Source organism: Meleagris gallopavo, chromosome 3, assembly GCF_000146605.3.
Source record: "Meleagris gallopavo isolate NT-WF06-2002-E0010 breed Aviagen turkey brand Nicholas breeding stock chromosome 3, Turkey_5.1, whole genome shotgun sequence".
NCBI lineage: Eukaryota > Metazoa > Chordata > Aves > Galliformes > Phasianidae > Meleagris > Meleagris gallopavo.
Window position 1 is genome coordinate 53,694,226 of NC_015013.2, and position 25,846 is coordinate 53,720,071.

Consider the following 25,846-nt stretch of genomic DNA (forward strand, 5'->3'; position numbering starts at 1 on the left):
AAAGAAAAAAAAACAACAAAAAAAAAGACACTAAGATGAAAACAAAATAGTGTCATGGATTTACATATGGGGTTTTGATGGAAACTAGGGCTGGGTTTTAAATCAAAACTCACCATCTCAAAACCACTTCTTTTCATCCGCCTGCAGGACTTGAGGTAAGTACGTATGCGCTTTCTGGCACGCTCTTGATACTCAGGGAATTGTCGCCTGCATGAGTCAATGATAGCCTGGATCTTTTCTTTGGGCTGCTTAGAGATTGGGACCATTCGGTCCAAGTTTTCATCTACAAACAGCCTGACAAACATCTGTTGGCAAGAGGGAGACAGAGGAGACGGGTTTGGAGGGCGGCTCTCTTCTCTTCCTAGCTTTCTGTCTTGATTACTGATAGGAAGACATTTTTTCTATCCACGGAATAGCTTTGTAATGGGAAGCCAGAAATATTAAGCAAATAGTACTTTAAAGGATTATTTAGGGAGTGGGAAGAAGCTAGTAAAAAAAAAAAAGAATAGTCTACAGGATATAGAACTTGCAAGTTTAGCCAGAACAGACTATGAAAATAGGCACCACTTAGTTTCATCATTAACAATAAGCAGTGACTGCTACTTCATTTTATTGAAGTGAATTTCACTTTTCTTGGTTTGAACAATTGCTTGTGTTTTCATGCATAATTACATACACTGAGAAAGCAATAGAGAACAGCTGACCAGTGGAGTGGTCTTCTGATAAACTAGCTACAGCCCCTTTCCATACACTGACTGAACATGCACATACACACACACACACACACACACACACACACACACACACACACACACAACAAAGCTTTGCTTTCTTCACTGGTAAAGATGGCACTCTGCTTTAAATTCTAAACAAAGCACAGTAAATCTGTCATCTTTTGGCAAGTGTTTAATCTGCATTAATAAAATAATTGAAAGAGATCAAGCAAATTAATGTGCCATTAATACTGTCAAATTTACCCATAAATAATAATGTAAAAAGAGATAGCAGAGGTAAGCAAAGCAAAAAGTGCAGAAGGACTTACATTAAAAGCTTTCAGTCGCTCGGCTTCTACCCCATCTGACTCATTAACCTTCTCAGGATCTTCCTGCTCATCATGGTCATCCTCATCCTCATCCCCTCGATTCAGAGACAGATCTTCAGCACCTCTGTCTACACTCTCATTCTTGCCAGAGTCATAGCTTGAATAGCTATGTGCAGGAGACTAAAAAAAGAAATTAAAAAATATATTTGTAAAAAATCATCATAGAAATAAGGTCTATTCATCAAAAATGCTTCATAAGCATTAAGTAATTTCGTGATTTTGTTTTATTCTTTGTTCAATAAAATGTGCTCATGATTCATTTAAGAATGAATAATTCACCATAATATTCATTTCCATGCTTTAAAAAAATGTGACCAGATGTAAATTCAGTAAATCAATTACCAAATAGACTGCCCATTGTAATTACAGTTAAGATGAGTTATCTGCCTTACAGCACTGTTCAAGTGTTACACATGGAAGATTCTAAGAAATACTGACTTCTGTATATTAGCCATGAATAAATAAGGGGCAGTAAAATTGCATAAAACCACATGTGATTAAATGTTACAGATTTTAAAGCAAAGCAGATTTCACTAGAAAAAAAAAATTGATATAAATTCAATTGGTATGAAACATAAAAGCTGCAATAAGTTCAAAATATTCAAGACATGGAGGTGTTCATATTCTAGTTTTCACTTGCAAAACCCCACACTGAACCAGACTTGTGTAGGTTTGTCAACATTATGAAGATATCATTATTATGCTGAGAAATATACAGTACAGCCATTTTCACATATCAGCATTCAGAATTTTCACCTTAGCAGAACAGTCAGCTTCTTGTATAAATCAGATGACCATCTCATTAAAGTTCTATCCAGTTGTAGGACCAAAATTTTTCAGTTACAAACAGAGTCAATATTATACAATTTTCCATGAAATATTAAGACTTCAGTTACCTGCTTCCTCTGCATCTGCTTCAGAATGAAAACCACAAAGAAAACAGGAATAAAAAGCTTTATATGACTTAACATTTTAGGATCAAATCTTCACACCAGCCACATAAAGGTATCACAGAGAATCTTCAGAGGCATCACATTCATCTGAAGGTAATTCAGAGCGCAATTTTATTTCTATAATATTTTAATCCTATAACATTTCAATATATTTTTCTATCACTTCAAAGCATACTGTTTTCTATTAGTTTCAGAGAATCTAAATCAAGTGCTGCATTTTGAATTTCACACGAATTCCCTCGTCTAAATGCCACCAAAAAACCCTCAAGAGCATAATACCTCAATCATAAATTTATTTCAAATACACATACACAAAATCACATTTTGAGCAACATTCTGAGCCTCCTAAAATTCGCTTTTTATTTCAGGGGTGTTTTCATCAATCATAGAATGTAGCTGGATAATGAGGTAGAAAGAAGAGGCCAACAAAACTGCATGAGTCTTTAAAATATCCTTCTTGCTTTAAATTCTTACTCCCATAATTTTTTATTTCCCTGTTTTCATTTCCATCTCATCTTTGTCTTCTGTACATCATCAGTTTTGCAGTCATTCCCATTCATTTTCTTGCCTTTCCAGCACTCATTGTCCAAAACCTTCCCAGACTACATTATCACAGTATAAATCCTCGAGTTCCACTTTTAAATATCTAATGCACCTAACAGCAGATCTTCCTCAGCCCCTTTCCTAAGAGTCTCTTCACTGCCTAGATAATGGAGATAGGAAGAATGAATAAATAGCAGAAGAAAACAGAAAATCCAGCCTTGGGATACAAATATCTTCAACAATTAGTAAGCTCAGCATCACCTCTTGTCTTCCTACGGCCTACAACTGCACAGCAAAAAAATTTTGCCTGATTGTAGCGTTCAGGATAGCAGACATGAGATTGTGTGGGAAGATAAGACTTGGCAGAGCAGCAAAAACCCTGTTCTCTTATTTGGCACACTGATGTTTTGTTGGGGAAGATGGTGAACATCTACATTGCTGCCCATTCATAACTCAGCAGTAGTAGCTGCTGAATTCATTGAATAATAATAAGTTTCAGGAAGAACATGGTTCCATCCAGATAGGAGATGATGATTATAACATACTAGCATATATAAATAACAGTATTTAACTTTGTCAGTGGCTACCAGAAGGTCAACAGCAGCAGTTCTGATAGCTTGTTATGAAGGAATGACTGGAGTAATTTCACTTAATAGTAAAGAGATTCTCAGAAAAGGGAGAAAAAGAAGTAGAAAGTAATCTAGCTTGCAAGAAATGTTCTTTTGCACTGCACCATTTCTCTTCTTACTACAGCTATAGTTTGAAGAGAGATCCTAGATGATCTAGATACAATTTCCTGTGCTAAGAACCACATAGTTTCAGCAAGCAGAAGCTATTGCCCTGAAGAACCCTGCTGTCTGAAATTCTTGTTCCACAAACACTTAGTTTCATACAAGTCATTTCATCAGACTAAATTGAATTAGACTACTCATGTGCATAAAGTTAAACAGATGCAAAACTGATTTCAACATGTACACAGGTTTGGGCTAGATGCCAAGATCATAAATTATGTACTAGGATTTGAAATTTGCTTTTGTGAAGGAAAGAAATTCAGACCAAAATGTATTAGTTATGTGTGTTTAAAAAAAAAAAAACAAAAGTTGTTCTGTTTTCTTTTTTTGGCTTTTAAAATAAAGCATTGCAGAGGACCTTGCCCAATGTTTTCTGCCAAATATTTATTTCAAGAACAGTTTTAGCATCGTAAGTAAAAAGTGGAGAATAACATGCCCTATGAACAATGCATGACAAAAATTATTATTCACTGGGGATTTGATGATGGTGCAACAGAAAAAAAAAAGAGAAAAGGTAAGCTTTTTTCTAGCAGGGGAGTCAACAAATTGTCATTACAAAAGCTCAGTTAAAAATATATTTTCTGCATTTTTAATATTTCTACACAAAAAAATATTTAGGCAGAGAAGGAAGAAGCTGTTCCCTCATTTGTTTTGACTCTTTAATTGTGCAAAAACTGATAACCATTTTCTTATGCTACTCCATTAAGCAGTTGCAGAGGTATATAAACATGGAGTAAGATAGCAGAGGATAAATTTTTTCTTAATACATTCTCTAGCTTTAAGTCTCATATCATAGAAGCCTGATTACTTAAGGTTGCCACTGTCTTTTGAAATGGCTGCTCCTACCTTTGCCAGGCAAGAACACGCTTATTTATTCCTTGATACATACATTTTTATAGTCCTGGGGTGAAATAGACTAAAGAAGCAATTTTAGCTAACACCACTCTTATTCATTTATTCATTCTTTTTAACATCAGTTCTTGGTTCCAGTTCACCACCCAAAAGCACTGAAGGAGAACTGTTAGGTCACAGCTTGAACTAGTGACTGAGCACCTAGTGAAGGGCTGTGGCTAGCACAGGCAAATTGTTTGCAGTTGTGCTCCCAAGTGACCAGAAGGGGTGGACCCAGGGTAGAGGCACCGTGAGTTCACATAAGGGCCAGCCACTGAGGGGAAAACGTCTCTTAAACTTACGCTGCCTCCTGGGAAGGGTTGCTGGGTGGTCAGAGAGCCTCTTTACTAGGTGGACAAATTTGACTCTTCTTTCTGTCCCTGTGCATACAACTATTGGTTCTACCTGCAAATATTTTGCCTAGTATTGCCAAGAACCTGTAGAAGCAATTTCAGTTCCTCATGAGCAGAACAAGCACAAACCTTTAGGCTTAGCAGGATGGTGCGAGTCTCACATAGAGGCACACATCTCAATAGCAATGCAAGATTGAAGTGGAAGTGTTAGATGGACAGAAACCTATAAAGCATGAAATTTCTGTGTTTAAAAAAAAAAAGAGAAAGCTATAGAAATGTAAAAGGAGAACTTGTTCAAGGAGAACAAACAAGGCCTAGAGTATTACCTATACAAAAAATATATATATATTAGGTTGCCTTAAAAATATTGAGACATCGATAAATATATTTTGGCCACTTTGTCCTTTCCTGAAGGTTCTGAGTTAATTCTTTCAATCTTTCCCTTGTAATAGTAAGTATCTACTGTACTCTCCTCCATTACAAAAAAAAAAAAGTATTGCCTAACAATTTGGTTTCAGAAGCTTATCATGAAATACCAACATCTTTTTAGTAAATGACAAGTCATTAACAAGGTTAACCTGAAAGAAGGTGTCATGTAATACAATAAAAACCTGAGAAGACAGTGCAGTGTTGACTAGTGCATCTTGCTGCCACAGAACAAGTTCAGAATGTCATTCCTGACCACTGTTTGTATGGAAGTTATCTTAAGACTTCCAGCGATGGAGTTGAAATGCATCTTCTAAATATTCTACATGTTACATTGTGTACATACTTATTAATATATGTAACACATCGAACATTCGTAGATGGTACTAAACTTCTGTCTTCTTCATCTGTCTACAACATATGGCAACAGACAACAGATATACCTGGAGAAAATAGCATTCTCTTTCCACCTTATAGCAACCTTCCAGATGTTTGAATTCAGATTCTTGTAATGTCCCTTCCCCCCAGTATTTCTTTCCCAATAAATGCATTCTTTCTCCAAAACACATTTTCCAGACTCTTGACATTCTCTTTGGCCTACTCTGAAAGTTCTACATTTTATCAGAAACTTTCTCAAAGAATAATTTCCAAAAACTCCAAATGTATTCCATACAAGACCTGTCTATAGAAAATAAATTCATTTATTGCTTGACTGATTTATTGATTTCTATGTACTTATGTATAAACAGCGCATCACCTTATTTGTAAGGAAAAAAATACATACCACTTATATGAAATACATATTAATGCAAAAAATCCACAATAGCCAACAGATGTTGTGTTGTTAGTTTCTGTGAAATAGCAATGAACAAAATCAAAGTCTACCATATTGCCCCAGTGCCTAGTAGGTTCAGATGCTGGTATACAGCCATTAGCCATGATCTCCTGAATGACACCACGTGTACTCATTTGCAGGAGACTTTTCCCAACAATAGACTCAGCAACTCTTAACAACTTCAGTGAGCCAACAGAGGAGGCTACTGATGACTGACAAAATGTTACTCAGTTACTCAAAAAGGTCATCTATATGCTGGTTATTTGTCATGACCACAAATTGGGGAATATTGTGGCTACTAACCCTAACAATCAGTTGCTATATTAGACCACAGAAACATGAAGAGCTGACAGGCATTAACTCAGGTTTCTGTCCTGCAAGAAAAGGGAAGAAAGCATGAAAGAATATTTGCTGCTAGGTAGAGATGAAAACACTTTACTGTCTACCTCTGATTCCTTTCTAGTAATCTATCTCTATACCTTTAAGATTTACTAAATATTAAAAAAAAAATACATGAATAAATAAAATCATAATATAAAGCTGATAACATTCTGCTCATCCCTCGTATAGAGTTGTACCCCCAATGTTTTCTTCCTTCTCTTTCTGCACCTCCACCCTTCCCACTGTGCCGCTGAATACACAAAAGTCTACAGCTTCAGCAAATACTCTTGCAAGTTATGTGTGGGTTTGTGTATACATTTTCATTTGGTCTATTTGTGTGTATATACTTTCAAAGAGAATATTCTCATGGTACAGAAAGAGTTTAGAAAAGTCTGACACAGTTTGCTTGTTTTCAATACATGTTTCTGAAATTGTCTAAACTACAATGTAACAATTTTTTTATTTCGCTTTACACTTTTTAACAGATTCTATGAATGACAGGGTTTTGGTGTAAAGTAACATACCGATGTCCACTGCACTGACTGAATACAAATTGTGCATTTTACTTCATATTTAAATAAAAAAATGCATTAATTTGTCGAGGTTAAGGGTGAATTTATATTTTACATCTTCCTCTAAGAACGGTATTTGATATGAACATCAGTTTCCTTGAGCTCAACTTTCCATCTTACGCAAACCAAGTTTACCATACTGCAGAGAACTTCCCTACAAGAGTTTTCTTGTTGTTTTAACATTAAATCTGTTGCATAAGTAACATGAATAACACATTAGAAAACATTAAATATTTCTGGCATACATGGGATCTTTTCATTAAAAGAGATGACATTAAAAGAGATGACATTATGAATTCAAATTTTCATATCTTTTTCTCCTTAGTTTAAACATTGATCTAGGAGGCAGAATTAGAAAACTAATGCTCAGTTGTTATCCCTAACATTCTCTTTCAGTCTTTATAGATAGAAGTCCAGCTCTCTATAATTTTTTGTTAGTAAGCCATTTTTTTCCAGCTCTTCTTAAAATCTATGTCTTCATCTCTTCCAGACTTTACTGTTAATATCTGTTCATGTATTCCCTTTAAACCTTTATACAATCATGTATGTGAAACTTTACTACCCATCATTACTTTTCTTATAATAGAAAAGAGAGTGAAGTCTCAAAAAAAATTCCAGTATCTCACATTTATTTCAAGATCCAATTAACCTCATTTTCATGTTTTCATACATTTGCTCATGTTACTCGTATACTTGTATCTGACTATTTTATTCCTCGTTATACTACAATTGTCTTTTCCAGCTTCTTCATAAAACTTCACCCTCGATGAAAGTCATCATCTCACATAATTCTGCTGTTTGGAGCATGAAGATAACAGCATTTTAAAGGAAAAAAGAATAGCTGAAATTAGGGTTTACATGTTTGACTCTTTAACACTGTTATTTAACATGTGAATATTTTGGAGTACATTGCATAAGATATTTTTACACAAAACTTGTATTAACCAAAATATTAGAAGATCTTTTTTTGTTTGCTGAGTCTTAACAGTGTCAGTTACACAAGCCAATTGTTCATTTATTTACAATAGGACTAATGAATAGATTTTTTTCCTCCTAGAACTGTCTTTGATATGGTCTCTTCCCCAGACTCATTGTTTCTTACAGTAGTCAACAAGAGAATACTAGCTGTTCCTAAGATCTATTTTCTCTTTCTCAGTTATTAGCCAGTCTATATCATATTACCTGTTTGCTCTAACAATTTTCACCAGAGGCATATTTACCACCAATAAGCATTTTAAACTGTCAATTATCCAAACAGTTTAATTCCAGCAGGATATATCTGGAGAGATAGAAGACTAAATTATTTTTTATTTTTCAATTATCCAAACACTGCAAAACACAGATTTTCCTCTGTAAATTTTCTCAATTTAGATAAAATATAGTCTATCCTAGGTCAATTGGTATTGATCAACATCATTGAAATGTATCCCTCTACTCCAGTAGAAACAACCTCAAAAATTAAGGAGAGAGTAAAACTAGAGAGGCAACTGAGAATTCTCAGACAAGTAGAATAACGAGGTGTATTGAGAGGCAATAGGTAAAGGAATATTTTACTAATTTATCCATAAGCAGTCTCTTCCTACTTAACACTCACAAGAAGGCTCCCGCTTGGCAAAAAGGTGCTTACCCAGACATTTTGGAGGAACAGAATTCTTTAATAATCAGAAGCATGTCCAAATGTCCTTTGCCCACTCTTGTCAAGAAGAAGAAGGCAGAGCTGATTTAACACAGCAGATTTGCCTGCTTCTCACTGCTCTTATTTCATAAACTTGTTTTATTAATGACCTCTAGAACTCCTGTCATGGATGTTGGAAGGCAGGTATTTTCAACCAAATAGTCAAAAAAACCCTAGTTGAATGACCTGCAACAACTACTCATAATGTACAATGTGGCTGCTGTGTTTTTTGGAAAAAAAAAGACAAAAAAAAAAGCAATAACATTTGTTAAAAAGTCAGTGCTAAATGGTGACAGACTCAGAAGCCTAAATTATTTTTTGCATTATACACTGCTATTTTGGATTTTTAAAAGCATCTGACACTTATGTGAACTTGAGAAACAGGCTGCCACATAGGAAAGTTCCATCATAAGCTTCTGGATTTCTGCAAACAAGGACGCAAAAAAGGATTTAAACACTTCCTATAATACACTTAATAGATCTCGAAGATCTACAAATATTATACCTCCCTTCTGAAGAGCCAATCTTCTGAAAAAAAAAATCCTGTCTTATTAAAAAAGTAAGGAGAGTTTACAAGTGGTATTCCAAGGACAGCATTAGCACACTTTGCAGGTGCTATCAACTCATCTATGAAATCAGGAGTAACCCCATATCATTCTTGTGCTTTTGTCAATCAAAAATTTTAAGCATAAAATCACTGTTTCTAATTTTTGATGAAATACTGACCTTCTGAATAGGACCTCTACAGTTTTCACTCTGATTCCACACCCTTCATTTCTCAGGATATATGTATATTTTAAAGAAATATCAACAATTTATGTGTGAATTAGAGAAGATTTTTCATTTGAAATATACTTTAATGGCCACTAAGGTTCACATCACAGGCAGAGAGTGATCATTTTTGACTATCAGTAAAAACCCGTCATTCTTTGATCAATTGTTAGACAACCGGCTGCTAAAAGCTACTAACTATTGTAAAAAGATTAAACTATTCATTTCTTCTCACTGAGAGTTGAAACCTATAATGTAGTCAAATTTAAGAAGTAGCTAAGATGGAGAAAAGCTGTATAAATCTGCGTATCACCATAACAGTCATAACAACTCAAGCCTCAAGATTCTCACTTATGTCTTTGCAACCTGTCCTCATCTCTCTGACAGAAGAGAAGGTTATAACCAAGCATGTCTGTATGGGTGCAACAGTCTAGGTGCATAGGTACTCTCTTGCAGAAGGGCATCAGAAGCCCTGACAAACTCAATCTATCGTCAAAGAGCCAACCTTTTAGTAAACAGTGGTACCACCTGTTAAAAATTTTCACAGGCTGCTGCAGACAGGGTCTCTTAAGTCGGATTTAGATACAAAGTTATTGTCAACACAAACAGGAATTGAGATACAGAAGTGAAATAACTTCCTGAGTAGTAGCTTAATCGTCCTAAGGTCACTATTCCATTACTAGAGAATATAAATCATACATAATTCAATGATTTAGTCACGGGCCCTTTTCCAAACACTTAAAATGAACTAGAAGATTGCCACAATTGTTGTCCTTTTTCTCTTCCTCTTTTCATGCCCCTTGATTCACTTTAGACCAATTGTTCCAAGCTGCTTCCTTCTAAAATATTACATTCTTTTCTTCGTCTTATGCCTTTAGTTCTTGTTGCTTCATTCTCCACTTGCGTAATTCACTTCTTTCACACTATTTCCTTCACATCTTCCTCCCTAAATATCTCTGCACTCCCTCTTGCTGAAATTTATGCTACAACACCAAAAGAGTTCAATAGCCCATTTTCTTCTTCAATTACTAACATGAAACACAAGATTTTCTCAAGTCCTGTAGAATCTACCCTGGGAAATTGTGTTTATTTGTGAACAATGCCCCTTGAGGCTAAGACTGTCAGCTACAGTAAAGTTCTTACTAGAACTACACCCACACATAATATAAAGACTGTGTATCTGCACCTTTGCTCCACCACCTTTTTCTTTCTCTCACTCTTTATTATAATTGTTTCCTACTCCACCATTGAAAAAGCTTGCATATACCCAAGCTGCTATCTGCAGAGGAAAGGTCCTAAGAAGCAAACACATCCACAGGCATTGAGATTATATTAGTAATACAGGGGATAAAGATTTTATTTTGATACTTGCTTTTGTCCTGCTGTCCTGTCTCTCACGTCCCCATGTATCAAAGCTGAAGATGGAAGCTACGCAAGGGCACATACACAGTTTCAAAAGAAACTTCTAGAAAGTTGCAGCAGAGACAGACGTAGGGAAAATAATAGGTCATCGCTGCAGGGCTTACGTACCACCAGAACAGGAGCAAAGGATGGGACCATATTTGTTTTTAATAGGTAGAATGAAAGAAATTAAGATGAAGGATGCCTCTGCCCTTCTCTTGCTAGGACTTTGGCAAAAGAGTGCTTTTTGAGGTTCAGGAACTCAGCAACTCCCTATGAAGTCTTCCTAAGACCATACAGCAGCTGGATGTGTTAAAGACATGGTTAGATGCTGAGCTGCAGACCTGTATTTTCCAATGTAGAAGGAGGAGCAGCACTTCCAAATTTTATTTTTATCCTCACTTATATGAGAAAGAATAGACACAGAGCAGAAGCATGAAATAATGAGGGACTGAAATTGGTGACTAGGACAAGAGAGGGAAATGCTTTAACAATGGTATAAAAAGGATCTTTCTTGGTGTACTTTTTCCAAATTTATCGTAAGTTCTCCTCAACTGATCTCACCTTCCTACTTTATTCCTACACAATGGCACTTCAGATGTTCCCTCATCTTTCTCCTTTTCAGTCTGAGCACTGTAGCAATACAAATCTTTGAGAAGGAGATTAAGACACAACTAGTAGAAGCAGTGTAGGAGGGATATCTAACTCAACTATCTCAATCATTTGAGACAAATTTAGGCTCTCCCTCCTTCACATTATGTTGCTCAGTCACTAGAGTCACATGCCAGGATGAATGAGAGAAGACTCTCCTATTACTCTTTCTCTACTGATCACGTGAGCTGACTGACCACTTATACACTGGGAAGTACAAACTGGAGGAATAAAAGATATAAATGGTAACATACTGACAGACAGACTCACAAAAGGAAAACCCCAACTGAACAATGAAAAACCAACCACCACAACCAACTGATTAATGACTTGCAAATAACCTCATATCTGTTCAGTATTGAGCAGCCATTTACACCTGATCTCAGTAATCAGATTTATTTCCCATCCATTGCTTTGGGAAGAAAGCTGGGAAAACAGCAAGGATATTACAAAAATATGTTGCATATGTAACAGAAAAGGATACCAATTACACAAAATTATGAGGAAACAAGAAAGAAAGCCTATCTTGTTCTTGCTTTTCCCCTTCTTGCATTTATCTCTTTAAAGAAGCAACCCTTTTCTTCACTGAACTTACCTCTGGAAGTGATTCAGCTGGTTTGGGTTAACAACCAGCCCCAGAAGGTAGAAGCTAATTGCCTTAATTATTGCTTGAGGGCCAAGTGGAGAGATTAAGAACTTGAGATCAATCAAGAAGGGACAGAGGAAGAGAGTGCTTCTGAACTGGAGGGAGGTGTTTTAGGTTTGTGCTAGTCTCTCAGGCAGGAGAGCATCTGAGATGTCTGTAGCCAAAGTAGATGGATTAGATTTACTGCTTAGTTCCCTACTTATCTGCTGCAAATAAATCTTTAGATTGATCTATGTGAATGGCTTGTAGTTTCCCTCTCCTTGCATAGAGAAGGACGAGTAAAGCCTTTACCATAGCTCTCCAAAGGAAGTGTTGTATTAGAGTAAATCAAATCTGTCATTTGAGGTTAGCACATGACAGTAATTGTAAGAGTATTGAAGGAAAATTCCTCAGAAGGGCAACCTCTAGACTTTAATCTTCCAGGCTAACGTATCCTTAGCATTCAGCAAAAAGAGCACCAAAAAGCAGAAACAACAAAAGAGCCTTTCAGTCCTAAATCCACACCAGCTGTGTTCCTGAAGAAGCTATTGAAGGAACCAATTCTAGCAAAAAACATACTGGTGTGGAAGAAGTGCTCTTTCCCTCACTGCGTCACTCAAATGATTTAAACTTTGTTCCCCTACCAGTTCAGGAAAAGAGAGTTGATCCTATGTTAGTCCAATTCATCATGTGCAGAGAACTAGCTGGAAAGTTCGCATCCAGATCTGAGCTGGCCTAAAGCTTTGAAGTCCGTGTCCATTTTGATTTACTTTTCCATGTTATGTAATTACTTCTTTGTCCTTGGCTTCCATGTATGAAATTAAAGCAACAGAGAGGACAACATTTATATATTTTTTTTAAATAAAAGTAACCATATCTAGTTTGAGAAAGTTGCACCCCTTCTATGATGCAACTGCCTACACTGTGGACTACCCCTTCTCTTCATTCACAGAGTTTAATTCATGGACGTGTGTTCTTGATCCTTTTGGAGTATACATGGCAAACGTAGACCTCATCTATTGAATTTTACTAAGCCCAGATCCAAGATGCACAGAATGTGAGAGACTGAAGTGTTTTCTGTCATCATCACTGGAAGTGGCAATGATTCTGCTCCGTCGTGTCACAAGGCCACAGACCAGGAAATCCGTAAGCAGATAGGGATTAACCATAGAAACTTAAAGACATGTTTAGTGAAGTTCCCTTTCCCTGGTAATAAGATTCAGTGAATATAAGCAGGATGACTTCTTTTGTACATGCACTGCCTGGGCAACTTTTCCTTTCTGTGCCTAGCCTTCCACACACAGCTGGTCCGACCCACTGGTACAGGCATCCCTGCAGCTTACTGAACACTCTCCTGCACAAACCTGTGTTCTGCCTACTGTGCTTCAGAGATGACTGTATGAAGAAGGAGAAAAAAGCAGCTGAATAGCCAAAGCTAGTTTGTCTTTCAGGATTGAGGCCTGGCAATAAAAATGTGGAGCTGCTGGAGCAAGTCCAGACAAGGTCGTGAAGATGATCAGAGGGCTGGAGCTCCTCTCCAGGTTGAGGGAGTTATGGTTGTTCAGCTTGGAGAAGAGAAGGCTCTGGGGAGACCTTATTGTGGCCTTCCAGTACTTGAGGGAAGCTTACAAGCAGAAGGGGGTCCAACTTTTTACACAGTCTGATGGTGATAAGACAAGGGGGCATAGCTTTAAATAAAAAGAGGGGAGATTTAGATGAGATGACAGAGAAATTTTTCACTCAGAGGGCAGTGAGGCACTGGCACAGCTGCCCAGAGAAACTGTGGTGTCCCATCCCTGGAGGTAATCAAGGACAGGTTGGATGGGGCCATGGGCAACTGAGCTGCTAGGGGGCAGCCCTGCACATGGCAGGAGGCTGGGACTAGGTGGGCTTTAAGTTCCCTTCCAACCAAACCATTCTGTGATCCTATGATCTACATACCAGGAGAACATCAAGTTTTTATCCAAAGATCTTTACTGCTTCCTTATGATTGACTAATTCAACAGTGCAGGCTAAGGGTGATGGTACTGCCTGAATTGTGTGGATGTAAAGAGAACTGGATAAAACAGAAAAAGTCATCTACTCTTCTTATTTTACCGATTTATTTATTTTTTTTTAGATCCCCCTGATGGGCAACTAGAATGTGTCTCAGCTGTTTATCTAAACAGGCACTGGACATCAGGAGCAAAGAGCCTCTAAATGTCAGAGTCCATGACAAATCTGCAATTCAGCTCAGCAGAAGGAATTTGTAAGGGTTCTAGAAAGGTTGCAGTGTGTTTATTCCATAGCTCAGGGATTACAGGCAGATTTTCCAAATTACAAATGAAAATGTTCTGAGTCAGAAAATTGTCCTCAAATAGGATTCCTAAAACATATATGTGCCACTGCAGTTTCTAAAGGTGTATGCACCTTCAAGCTTTGTAACACTAGAATTTATAAAACAGCAGTTTACGTGTCTGTAAGGCATGAGCCTGCAATACCTCTAATAGGATCTGTTCACATATGGCAGTTTTCCAGTATTAAAGTAACATCACCCAGACAATAAAAGTATATAGAAATCGTTTTTTTTCTTATAAATACGACTTCTGCAGTCTTGTCAAGAAATTTTGCAACTGCTGTACCATTTTCAAATGAATGCAACAATATGTCTTCAAGCTATTGATTTTTTCTATGCAGTAAGCTCTTTCAACAATGCCATAAGCAACAAAGTACAGGGATTCTGTAGTTATTCTGGCAGTCATAGATGATCTCTACGAGTCCTGTAAATAACCTTTAATAGTCCTTTAATAACCAGTCAGCGATTCCTTTACAGAAATACCAATATATTAGATTATTAAATTAAACAGATTCATCTTCAGTAAGTAGAACTGAAGGAACATGACAGCCTATTGACTTAGACCCCCACATCTTCACCAGCATGCCTTCTCCATTTCATTCCATGACACCCTATTGCCTTTGAACCCCAAGCCTCCACCAGCATGCCTTCTCCATTTCACTGCACATCTCTCTCACTTCTTACAGGGAGAGTCTGTGGCGTGTGGAGGGCTAGGAGAATTCTGATTACCCAAGCAGCTTCTGCCTCTCAAAATGAAAGACCCTCATGAATGCAGCAACCTGGAGCTTTCTATTTAAGTCAAATGCAGTTTTACATTGAACTTGTAGGAACTTCCCTTTGTCAAGATACCCACCTTATAAAATTAGATTGAAATTTGTCAGTAGTTTCAAAGGTAAGGCAGGGACAGATAGACAGAGCTGAAAACATTTCTTTACAAAACAAATCCAGGCAATGATCAGCACCACAACAAACAGATCTTTTCACATTGTTAGAATAATCAACCCCATATGGGTAGCAAAATGGTATTTTTTCTGGATGAAACTCCTAGAAATCAAGATTACAAAAACAAACAAACAAAAAAACCAACAAAACAAAACAAACCAAAAAAAAAATACTTCCAACTTGGGTCATGAGTAAAACAAAAGCAGTCTGGCATAAAATCTCTACAGAACATTTTGCATCCAAACATATTTTTGTGCAAAGTCATGCTTTGAACAGACATAAGAAGTATCTTGCAAATTTTTGGTAGAATAAATTTCAAAGTGGTGTGTGGGAGGAATCCATGCAGAGAAGAATCCTGTGCTTATTAATCACCCCCCATAGTGCTTTGAGCATATACTATTATTTTTCTGGTTATATGCACAAGTATGAATCTGTTCTGTGGCATTATTATGAAGTTCATTATGCTGAATAAGGCTAGGAGATAATCTTTGTTATTTATTTAATGTAATTTAACTTCACAGTTTGTCTGAAGGCAAAAAAAATGTAAAAATCTGTTGAAGGCATGAAATAACTTTCATGAAAGTGATTTGATAAGGTGATGTTTTAAAAAAATATATAGCTTTCCCAGCAATGACTTTTATTTAGCAAACCTATGAGAGGATAACCAGTGTAAGAAATAATGTGTTTGCACACAGCCACATCCCCTTTCGTATGCTGCTTCCAAGGCTCTGCTCTGAAAACACTGTGACAAATGGACCATCCGGTAGTTTTTAATTGCTAATAAATTCTGCATGATACACTTAATCAAAGCTCTACATGACTTTTATAACAACATATGCTTTCTTTAAAATCTCAAAAATCCAAGTCTAGAAGCTGAAAGCAAAAATTTCTGCCATTTACTTTTCAGCCTTTCAGAAGTCAGTGAAGATAAACTACTCAACAGCACTGTCGGTGTGAGAAAACTGGAGAAGAACTTAGAACTCTGCTTGCCAGACCATCACATTTTACTATCTCAGACTTCTTGATTTACAAAAGAATTCCCTGCAAGCCATCCTTGAGACAATCTCCAGAGGGAAGAAGGAAGCTGTTTCTACACTAACCCATCTTTTTGATGCTTTCTCAAAAGAGGAATTCCAAAAATTATGCCTATAGTCTCTCAGCTCTGCTCTCACCTTAGAAAAAGGTGGAGTAAAATCATCCATCTGCAAGACTTCAAAGACACAGAGAACCTTCTGTTCTATCCATCACTCACTCCAAAGGGGCTCTCACTGAAAACTAACCACAAGGAAATATTTGTCCTACCAGCACTCATAAAATGCTTTCTAAAATACTCGTGTTAAAATCTTAAATAAACAAATAATCTTTAATTTTTATCATTCAAATTAAGAAGAAAATATGGCATAATTGCACACAAATGTAAACACATGTAAAGTGTTGGAACTAAAAATATCTCTTTCAAGATGGAGCAACAGAAGACATGATTTTCCATTGTGAACTACATTCACTACTTCTAAGGTCAGTATTTTAGAAGCTATTTTAGAAAAAGCTTTGAAATAAACATGAGGCCTATTTAGCTTCGCTTTTCTTTCTATTCTGTACAAATAGATCAACCTATGTGCCACTCCTTGAATAAGGTATCAACAATATCTTTTTTCATTTTTTAATTATTTTTTGATCCTAAAAAAAGCACAGCATCAGCCAGTCCTAATGCCCAAAGGCAAATCATTGATTCAGTGTGCTTCTGAAGACCAACTACTGACTATGGGATCATACACTCAAAACAAAGTCTTTGCTAACTTATTTTTTTGTAGAGCTCGTACAGGTTTTAAATAACTAGAGCTGGGAAATAGACTTTATGCCTTAACTTTGCACAGTGTTTTGTCTTGGTTAGTGCTGTACTTGATCTGGTTACTGAAAACCGCAATGTCCTCAATTAACTAATTAGAGATAAAAACAAGTCTTATTTGTTTTGTTTAGGATGGGATTGGTGAGCCCAAATGATTTTTGAAATTAAAAGCCTTCTTTCTGCTCTCCTGTATCTTGGATTCTGACTTTTCCACCAACAACAGAGGTAAACATCTTTGTGGTGCAAGATAGCTGGTGGTAGTTGTCTTTCTGAATATTTTTTTGCTGAAGTGAACAATGACAAGACAAGGTCACTGAACTAAGGCAGTGATAAGGTAAGACTTTGGCTGTGAGCTGGTTTTGAATAGACAGCTTTTCTTACTCCTCTGTTGGGTTTTACCTTCATGTATTTTTCCAGAGGCAACAGGAAGCTTCTGCTTCTGGCACAAGTGTAGGAAGAGAGATTGAAATTCATGAGATCATCTGTTAGGATAATTCTGTATGAACAGAAGACTGCCATACAAAGTGGATCCACTTTTCAAGCTGAATTCTCTCAGTAAGTAATTATGCAGCATAACTGACTTAGATTAACCTGTAGAACAGATTGAGGAAAAGGTCCGTACAACACGGAGGACAAGAGGTAATAACATAAAAGGTAATTTATGCCACTTATAGAGGATGGTCAGAGGAACTGAGGGAATAAAGCGGCTGCATGTCCGTGGAAATTTTATATCCTGCAGACAATGCAATTTCAAAGAAGAAGAAAAGGAGAAGGAGGCTAGCGCACACTCAGCTTCTGATTTGCAGGAGTAATGAAGAACTAGCAGAGGTTTATTGTCTTCAGTGCTCTACAGTTCTTGGTATTTAAAGTAAAAAGTTCTTAATTTTTGAAAATTTTTGTGTTTTCTCCATTACTTGTTTCAGTTAACATCTGCCTAGAAAGAGCAAATGGTACACACATTGCCTGTAAAACCAATAAATGATGTGTCTTTACTGCTACAATAATCTGCTGGTGTCAACATTGGTTACGTCTCTGTAGTGGCTGAAATATGCAAATTTAAAAAATAGTATGCTGGGAAAATAATTTTTAATTTAAAAATGTGCATAAAGGCACACTGTCAAAGCACTTGCCAGAAATACAAGAAAAGTAAGCCTATTAAGAACGAAATAAATTTAGCAACCTGGAGAGCATTCAGCCAAGAAAGTTACATATACCACAAAGCAAGAAATGTATTGTAAGAAGTAATATTTAAGGAGGAAGTCAAACAACATTCTAGACTTGTACACACACGTACATGTACACTTTTACATTACACATAAATTAAAAAAGTAGATTTAAAGCCCATTGCTTCAGTGATTTTAACTGTTACGTTCATTTTTGCCTTTTTTTTTTTTTAATTAATTAAGCAGAAGTTACTTGTCTAATCACACTGCCATACAGTTTCAGACAATCATTGTGACACTCCTACACTCTCATTATTATGCAGTTCTCTCAGTTTTGGCTACTTACTCAAGTAATTACTTAGATTTATCAATGGTACAATCAGCAAAATAATAGCTGTATACTGTCCAACTCTGTAAGGCCAGAGAATTAACTGCAGTTTGTACCAAAGTACTCTGAACTCACACTACTGTCAAGAGAGAAGCCTGTGTGGACTTGGAGGACAGTCTTAAAGGGAATCAGATGAGAACATGAAAGGCCCTAGAGCCCCATTTCTGTTTTAGGATGGAATAAAAGCACTTTATGATGCTGGCAAATATGCCACAATGCCAGTGGGAGGCACAGATCCTTCCAAAAAAATGTATGCTGAGCACAGATCAGCCGAGCATCCCTTCAAAAGTACCAAATGCCCATGTGTATGCAACTGAATTCCCATTCTACCATCTTAAAGAAGGATGAACTCACATAAGTTTTAACTTCTGTGTTATGTAAATATAGTATACAGAGAACTTATATGACTACTTTTAATAGAAACCTCTAATTTTAAGGTAAGTAAGGTTTATTCATGTAAATGTCAAAAATGTCGTCCTCTGTGTAAACATACATATGTTTTCATGATGAAGGCTGAATATATTTGCCCAGAGAATTAGTGAAATTTTCATTCTCGTTTGTGGAAGAAGAAATTAAACTCTTTAAAAAATTAATTCTGGCTATGCTAACAAATCTAGAGGAACCTTTCCAACTGCTATTCAATTGAAGTTGACTCTAACTCTACTGAAACTGAATAACAATGTCTGCAGATTAGGACTGGTACTGTAATTAATGTTCAAGAATTGCAAACAGAAAGTATATTCATGCCTGTATTTCTAATCAATAGACAGTGATAGAATATGTTTGCCTCACAGGAGTGATCCAGTGCTAAGCTCATTTATCCTTATTAATGCTTCAAGAATCACATACGTGCTGCATAAATGCAAAGAATTAAGATATAGGAAACCCTGGCAATTAAAATATCTGTTAAGGTATAGATTTCTCATTCCTGTTGCAGAAAGTTACTATGCACTGAATTATTTTACTAGAAATAGTATATCCTAAAAATTGAAGTAAAAGTATGAATTATACATGTTAAATGACACATCTAAAAGTAACACCGCAGCACTGTTTAAAGTCAATGAACATAATTCTTCACTAGGAAAAGAAAACAAAAGGTTCATCGAAGGTCTACTGACACTGTCTATCTCTTACAGGCAAAACAGTTGAAGTAGAGATAACAAGTGCCTCACAATGAAATGGTAGATTCATAGAGCCTGAAGTCATTTTTTCAAATTGTTATTTGAGATATAGAGACTTAGATATAAGTTATAGAAAATTTAGTAATTAGAATAAATTATTAGAAAGTTAGCAGTTAAATGTGGTTTAAAAAAAATCTAACAGGAAAAGAGTAAAATCAGAGCAGCATACTTCCTGCCAATTTCATACAGGAAGAAAGAAAGAAAGAAAAATAAGGAAGATAAAAAGTGATCTCAACAGTTCAACACAGTTTAGAGGTATTCTTAAAGACTACTTACCTCTTATACTGGTGAGAATTATCTTCATTGACATGGTTACTGCCATAAAAATAAATAGCCCATCCAGGGTTTTATACACCAAGCCATATATGTACGCAGGGCTTAAGATCTACGAAGGACTGCAAGTTATAGACACCTAGGCCAGGATTTTCATAAGTTTATGCCAGTGAACTAGCGATTTAAGAAACTAAAAGCCATTTTGTCTCTTTAAAGCATTCAAGGTGGAGCACTGGAATGGGCTGTCCAGAAAGCTGTGGAATCTCATTCTCCAGAGATTGTCAAGACCTGATTGGACACCTTCCTATGCAACCTGCTGCAGTGAACCTACTTTAGCAGAGGGGTTGGACTCTAACCGCTACAATTCTGTGATACTTCTACAGACTCATGGATTTTAAGCCCAGAAGAGAATATGTGCACTGCAGAACATCATCAAGTAACAACTGAACAGAGGGAAATAGTTTTCACTCTTTCCTACAAGCCAACAATCATTCCAAATAAATTGCACGGTAAGTGGAACAAATATTTATGAAAAAAACATCTTACACAGAATAGTTTTATGTAATAGTTACCTGCTTTCATAGGAATAGTTGTTTACAGTTGTAAAAATAGCTTATCTCAGTTCCAGCCTGTTTTAAAAATAGTGAGTTTCAGCCACTGAGTCTTTTAGAAACTTTGTCTTGTAAAATACAATATGAGCTATTAATTGATAAGAACCAGTGAGAATATCTGTGAAGAAGCTGCCATTTTGCTTTATTTCTATTAATGCAATTCTCTCCTTGTATTGCAAGTTTTTCAACTTCTTGATGTTACAACACATGTTCAAATCCACTATAGTTTCCAGTATCTTTTTTCAATATTACATAAACTTGTATATACTACCTGAAGGCAGAATGGACATTTAATTGTATTGTTATGTAGAGAGGTGGATTTAAAAAAGTGTCTAATGTATTGCACAGAAGCATAAACTTTGTAAGGAAATCATCATTAATGAAAGAAGCATATTCGATAAGACACTGGCATTTGTTACTCCGTTCCTCCATTCCTTGGCTGAGCCAAAAGAGTGTAGAGTGTCGTACATGCCCAAGATTCTTCTTTTCCACTAAAATCAGCTATTTCCTCTAAGCAAACACGCTGAGGGAAACAGGAAGTTTAAAACTTTTATTTCAGTTTTTCAGTACAGTTTTTGACAGATGTTCGGTCCCACGGGGGTCCATCTGTAAAATATTTGTTAAGAGTTTGTGACTAACTGTACAAAGGGAACAAAAACACATACATTTGGGATGAGAGGGGGCAAAAAACTTAAATATCACTTAATACAAAAGGCCCAAATAATATCCACGTATCTTTTTGAGTGCTGATACGGATTTTATAGTATAAGGTTGAGGACTGAGGTCATGCCATACCGGGGCCATTCATGCTAACCACTAAGGAAATCAACTCACCTTTCCTCGCTTTTCTTGTATGTTTTCTTATCCAGACCAGGAGAAAAGGTACAGGGTAGAAATTCTGAATAGTTCCACAAAGGCTCTTCCTGATGGAGTAAGACAATTCCCAAAGGCCGTGAGAAACAGCAGAGGAAACACACTACATCATGAGCTCTACCCAAGCACCAAGTATATAATAGAGTCAGAAGCAACATACAAGATAACATTCACATTTTAATTAAAATGCTCATGAAAGACCATCACACATTCTTGTCTACTAGAGTCCCTGTACACAAAGGTTAGCTGTGTGGTGTTGCAGATGCCTCAACAACAAGAGATGTGAAGACTTCATATGCTCTTGATTCATCCATATGATTCCTTCAACTTCCAGTCATGGCCACTGAATAGGACTGTTCTCATCAGACAACAGGAAAAAAAGAATATATAAATAAATATATTTACACATATATCAAAGTGTATATATGCTTCTGTGAATGTACATGTAAATAGGCAGAGAACAGCATGTATTGTTTATCCATAAGATCAAGGGAGTGACTCATGGCAACCTTAGGATGGGAAAAATTAAGAAAACAAACTGTATAGACGCAAAGGGATTCTGAGAATGATAGTATGTGACCAAAACAGCTGAAGAGAACAAGCATCTGTAGGGGAAGTACTTGTATTATGCCAAGATCCAAGCAACAGCTGGAGTATACAGAAGTCTTGTGAGCTCCAAGAAGCAGCAGGTTAGTAAAAATTCTACGGATGTATAATGTTTCATGTTAGTTGCATAACACTTCTATGGTTGGAATGAAAACTCAACACAAGTTATACACCCCTACCTTTGGCAGCATATTTTCATACTTCACATTTCCGTACTTTGTCACCAGTACCCAAGGAAAAATAAATGTTTCTTTACACAGAACTCAAGGCCAATTCCCAGGGTTTTTCTCTGCTTACACAAGAACGCCGTTCTATAATGTTCATAACAACCAGTGCTTATTTATTACCAAGTGTTTTGAAAGATTATTTGATCAATGACTTTTGAGTATGTTTAATTAACATAGCACATATTTCACAGCTTCTACTGCTTCCCTACTTTACCGTTCTCTCTCTGTCACAATAATGATTTTAGATACTGCATTTTTCCGTATATCTTTGAAGCACACATAATTGGTCACTATTAGAGCTAGAGTATAAGGCAATATCTTTTTGATGAAACACAGAGCAAAAACAAAACTTGAAGCAGACTGTTAGGGACTACTGGAGGTTGTAGGTTTTGTTTCCCTCTTCTGTAGGGAAGGAAAGGAACCATTTGGGTAATTCATCTAGCAAATTATTTGTTATTGCAGAGATTGAGGCATCAGTGATATCTCCAGTATACCTCACATTTTTCCTGTGTCGCAATTCAGCTGCACAATTATTTCTTATAAGGCTGAAGGTTATTAAGCAGAACTGCATGGATATTTTGGCTTTTGGTGAGCTGCACTGTCCTGGATGCTCCCTCTATGACATAGGTTGCCATTTCAAGAGAAAGGGACACAGTAACTCAGGTGACTCCTTGCAGTGCTTTTTTTTGGTAATTGATATTATTATCTACATCTACTATTTTATTTGTAAACAAAAAATTTCAGCTAAGTCTTCCGAGGAGTCTTTGGAAGCAAATAAAGTAGAACAGAAGATAATTAACAGAAAAGCAGCAAGAAGATGGTTAAAAGACAAGCAACAAAGATAAGAAGAGAGCAGATTAATTAAATAGTTTTAAAGGTGAATTTTACTTGTCCCTCCTTCCTTCCCCTCTTAAAAATTAACCTATTTGCCTTCCTCATATCACCTTGAAAATCCAGTTACCTGAATAAGTGAGAGTCTGAAATAAGCATTCAGTGTGCTATTGTGCCTGATTACTCCCAGCTGTAGAGGGAAAATGGAAAACACACAAAAGCACAGTATGTTTGCAGGTATATCAAACATATGCAGCGAGACATTTGACTATTGGCATTCATTCAACAAAAAACAAGATTAGAAAAGGGGATTCTGTAAGAACTAATTAAAAATATATTTATTTTAAAACCTCAGCAACACATTGGTTTAAAATCATTAAAAAAAAAGGAACAAAAAAGCCCTTTAACTTCTTTCCTCAGCAGCAGAGTGGTGTGTAAAAAATAATTCAATATCATAAGAAAAAAATAGGATAAAGTTTCAGGGTTATCAATTTCTGAAATAACAATATAGTTTTGGAGGAATAACATGTGTAGAATGTGGCCAATTATCAAGCCATTCATCACTGATCCGTTTTGAGGATTAGCTCTTCAACCTCTGTCATCTGAAAAATAAAAAAATGACAGCTCATCAGCTCTAAATAATATTAAGAATAAATGTAGTTGCAGCAAGTAGCAATTATTGCTGCCCCATTATATCTTACTCAATTTCCCATCAAATAGTATTTAATCTTCCAAGAGGAAGATTTGCTCTCTATCTTTCTCTAGTTGGTAGAGAAGCTGTGATAATGGAAGGAGAAGAAAAAGCTGCTGTGAACATTTGACCCAGTAGGACTTCAACATAAATTCAATTTCCTTCCTAACGAAAAAAAGCACACTCACAAAAGCAAGGGTTAGGGACTAAAGGTATTATTCACTGTAAATGACCCAGTCCTAAAGGTATCTGTCAGGAACAAACCCAGGTTGAAGTCAACAGGAATCTTCCTGAAAGATACAGACAGTTGTTCCCAGGCTATTATAAAAAGTTCTTGGCATTACATAGGGACAAACGTAGTAATTTCATACACCTTACCTCACTGATTGCTGCTGCCCTTGATAGCTTTTTCACTTGGCTGAACAGATGTCCAGTCACTAAAAACAAGGTGGACAAAATCCTGCATCCCCTCCAGTCATAACTGCTTCTGTTCCAGTATGAGAGACGGGTGGCTCCAAAGGTGGATGTGAATGAAGACAGACAGCTGGATCTATGAGTAACACACATGCAATCTGGAATCAACAGCACAACTGTCTGCTACTTGACCAGTGTGCATTTGTTCTTTAAAAAAAAAAAATACTGAGAAGATTTACAAAAGATCATATTAAAAAATATTCTCTTCCATACCAGTTATACATTAGCTGCGATTTCATATGCATACAGAGCCAAACTGTATTCTCTGTTACAAATATGTAAATCTGAAGTAACATCATCAACTTCAGCTTAACTGTTCTGGATTTGCATCAATGTAATGAATTCCCTGCAGGGAACCAATTTCATTTTCAAGGGTTTTCAGAGAAAGTGAAAACCAGCTACTAAATGTATTTCCAGTAGGAGGAATTAGACATGGAACTGATGTTAGTATAAACAAAGGGCTTTGATGGATGCGACTGCTAGAGAATCCAAGAGCATTCATATTTCCTGACAAATAATGCACTAATTTTTGCATGCACCTGTAGTTGTTTCTCATTTTAACATCACTCTCTTCTGCCATTTATTCTGAGTAACCCCCAGATTCAGAAGATTCAAGTCTGCAAGTCTGGTAGAGACAACATCTTATGAATTTAACTTATTTTTTAAGGAAAAGGATCCTTAACATAGTATCAAATTTTCAGTGCCAGAAACAATTCTCAGTGGCCTGTAATAATTACCTTGTCAAAGAGCAGAGGAAAAAAAAAGAAAAGAAAAAAAAAAAAAGAACTTTTTTCTTCCTTCTACTAACAATAAATAACTTTTTCTAAAGCAAAATATAAAGGTCTATGTCTTTACAATGAGATCAACCTACATAAATCCTATGTATGAAGTAGGAATTGATAGAGAAGGAGAAAACAGGTTACCCTGTCTTATTCTTGTGTAAATTAGTGGGTAGGAAAAAAGGAGGAGACTATAGAACTCCTTGCATTCATTTTTTGTTCTCCATGTATGGATGAAAAGGAATCTGTCTCTTTCTATTGCAGTGCACCTCCAAAGCAGCTGTGGAAAACACTGGTGTCTGCTACATTTGCACAGACCAAAGAATACAAGAGAAATAACAAGATGCATTGTTCAGCAGAAAATTTTCACCTGCCTTCACACACCAAAGATACAAGCCAAAAGATGTTGTAGCCTTGTACCACCTATACACGATGGCAGGAAGGGTGGATTTCACATTCAGTTCACTTGTGTTTTCATTTCTTCATTTGAGTTTCAGTACAAAGTACTTCCCGAGACTTGATGAAAAACAACAATCAATCAGATAATAATTAAGGCACAGCTGGAAGAAGTTACTCCCCTCTTCTTGGTGCTATGTCTGGAATGGTGAAAGCAGGCTGGAACGTAGGGCTACAGGCTAATGTGGGCTGATATCTTG

The 25,846-nt window shown here is 36.4% G+C and overlaps 1 protein-coding gene and 1 long non-coding RNA gene across 2 annotated transcripts in view; one reads left to right on the forward strand and one right to left on the reverse strand.

Moving 5' to 3' along the window:
• Positions 1 to 25,846, reverse strand: part of NOL4 (nucleolar protein 4) — an 85,478-nt gene that overhangs the window by 34,765 nt on the left and 24,867 nt on the right. Inside the window, exons 3-4 of the mRNA XM_031552952.1 lie at positions 1,043 to 1,222; positions 114 to 305 (exon numbers count right to left, since the gene is read on the reverse strand). Of these exons, the coding sequence (XP_031408812.1) occupies positions 114 to 305; positions 1,043 to 1,222 (372 nt within the window). The remainder of the gene's footprint in view (positions 1 to 113; positions 306 to 1,042; positions 1,223 to 25,846) is intronic.
• On the forward strand, positions 18,880 to 21,970 carry LOC109366770. Its single transcript, XR_002113348.2, has 3 exons — positions 18,880 to 19,081; positions 20,315 to 20,607; positions 21,579 to 21,970. It is a non-coding gene; the product is annotated as an uncharacterized LOC109366770 (long non-coding RNA).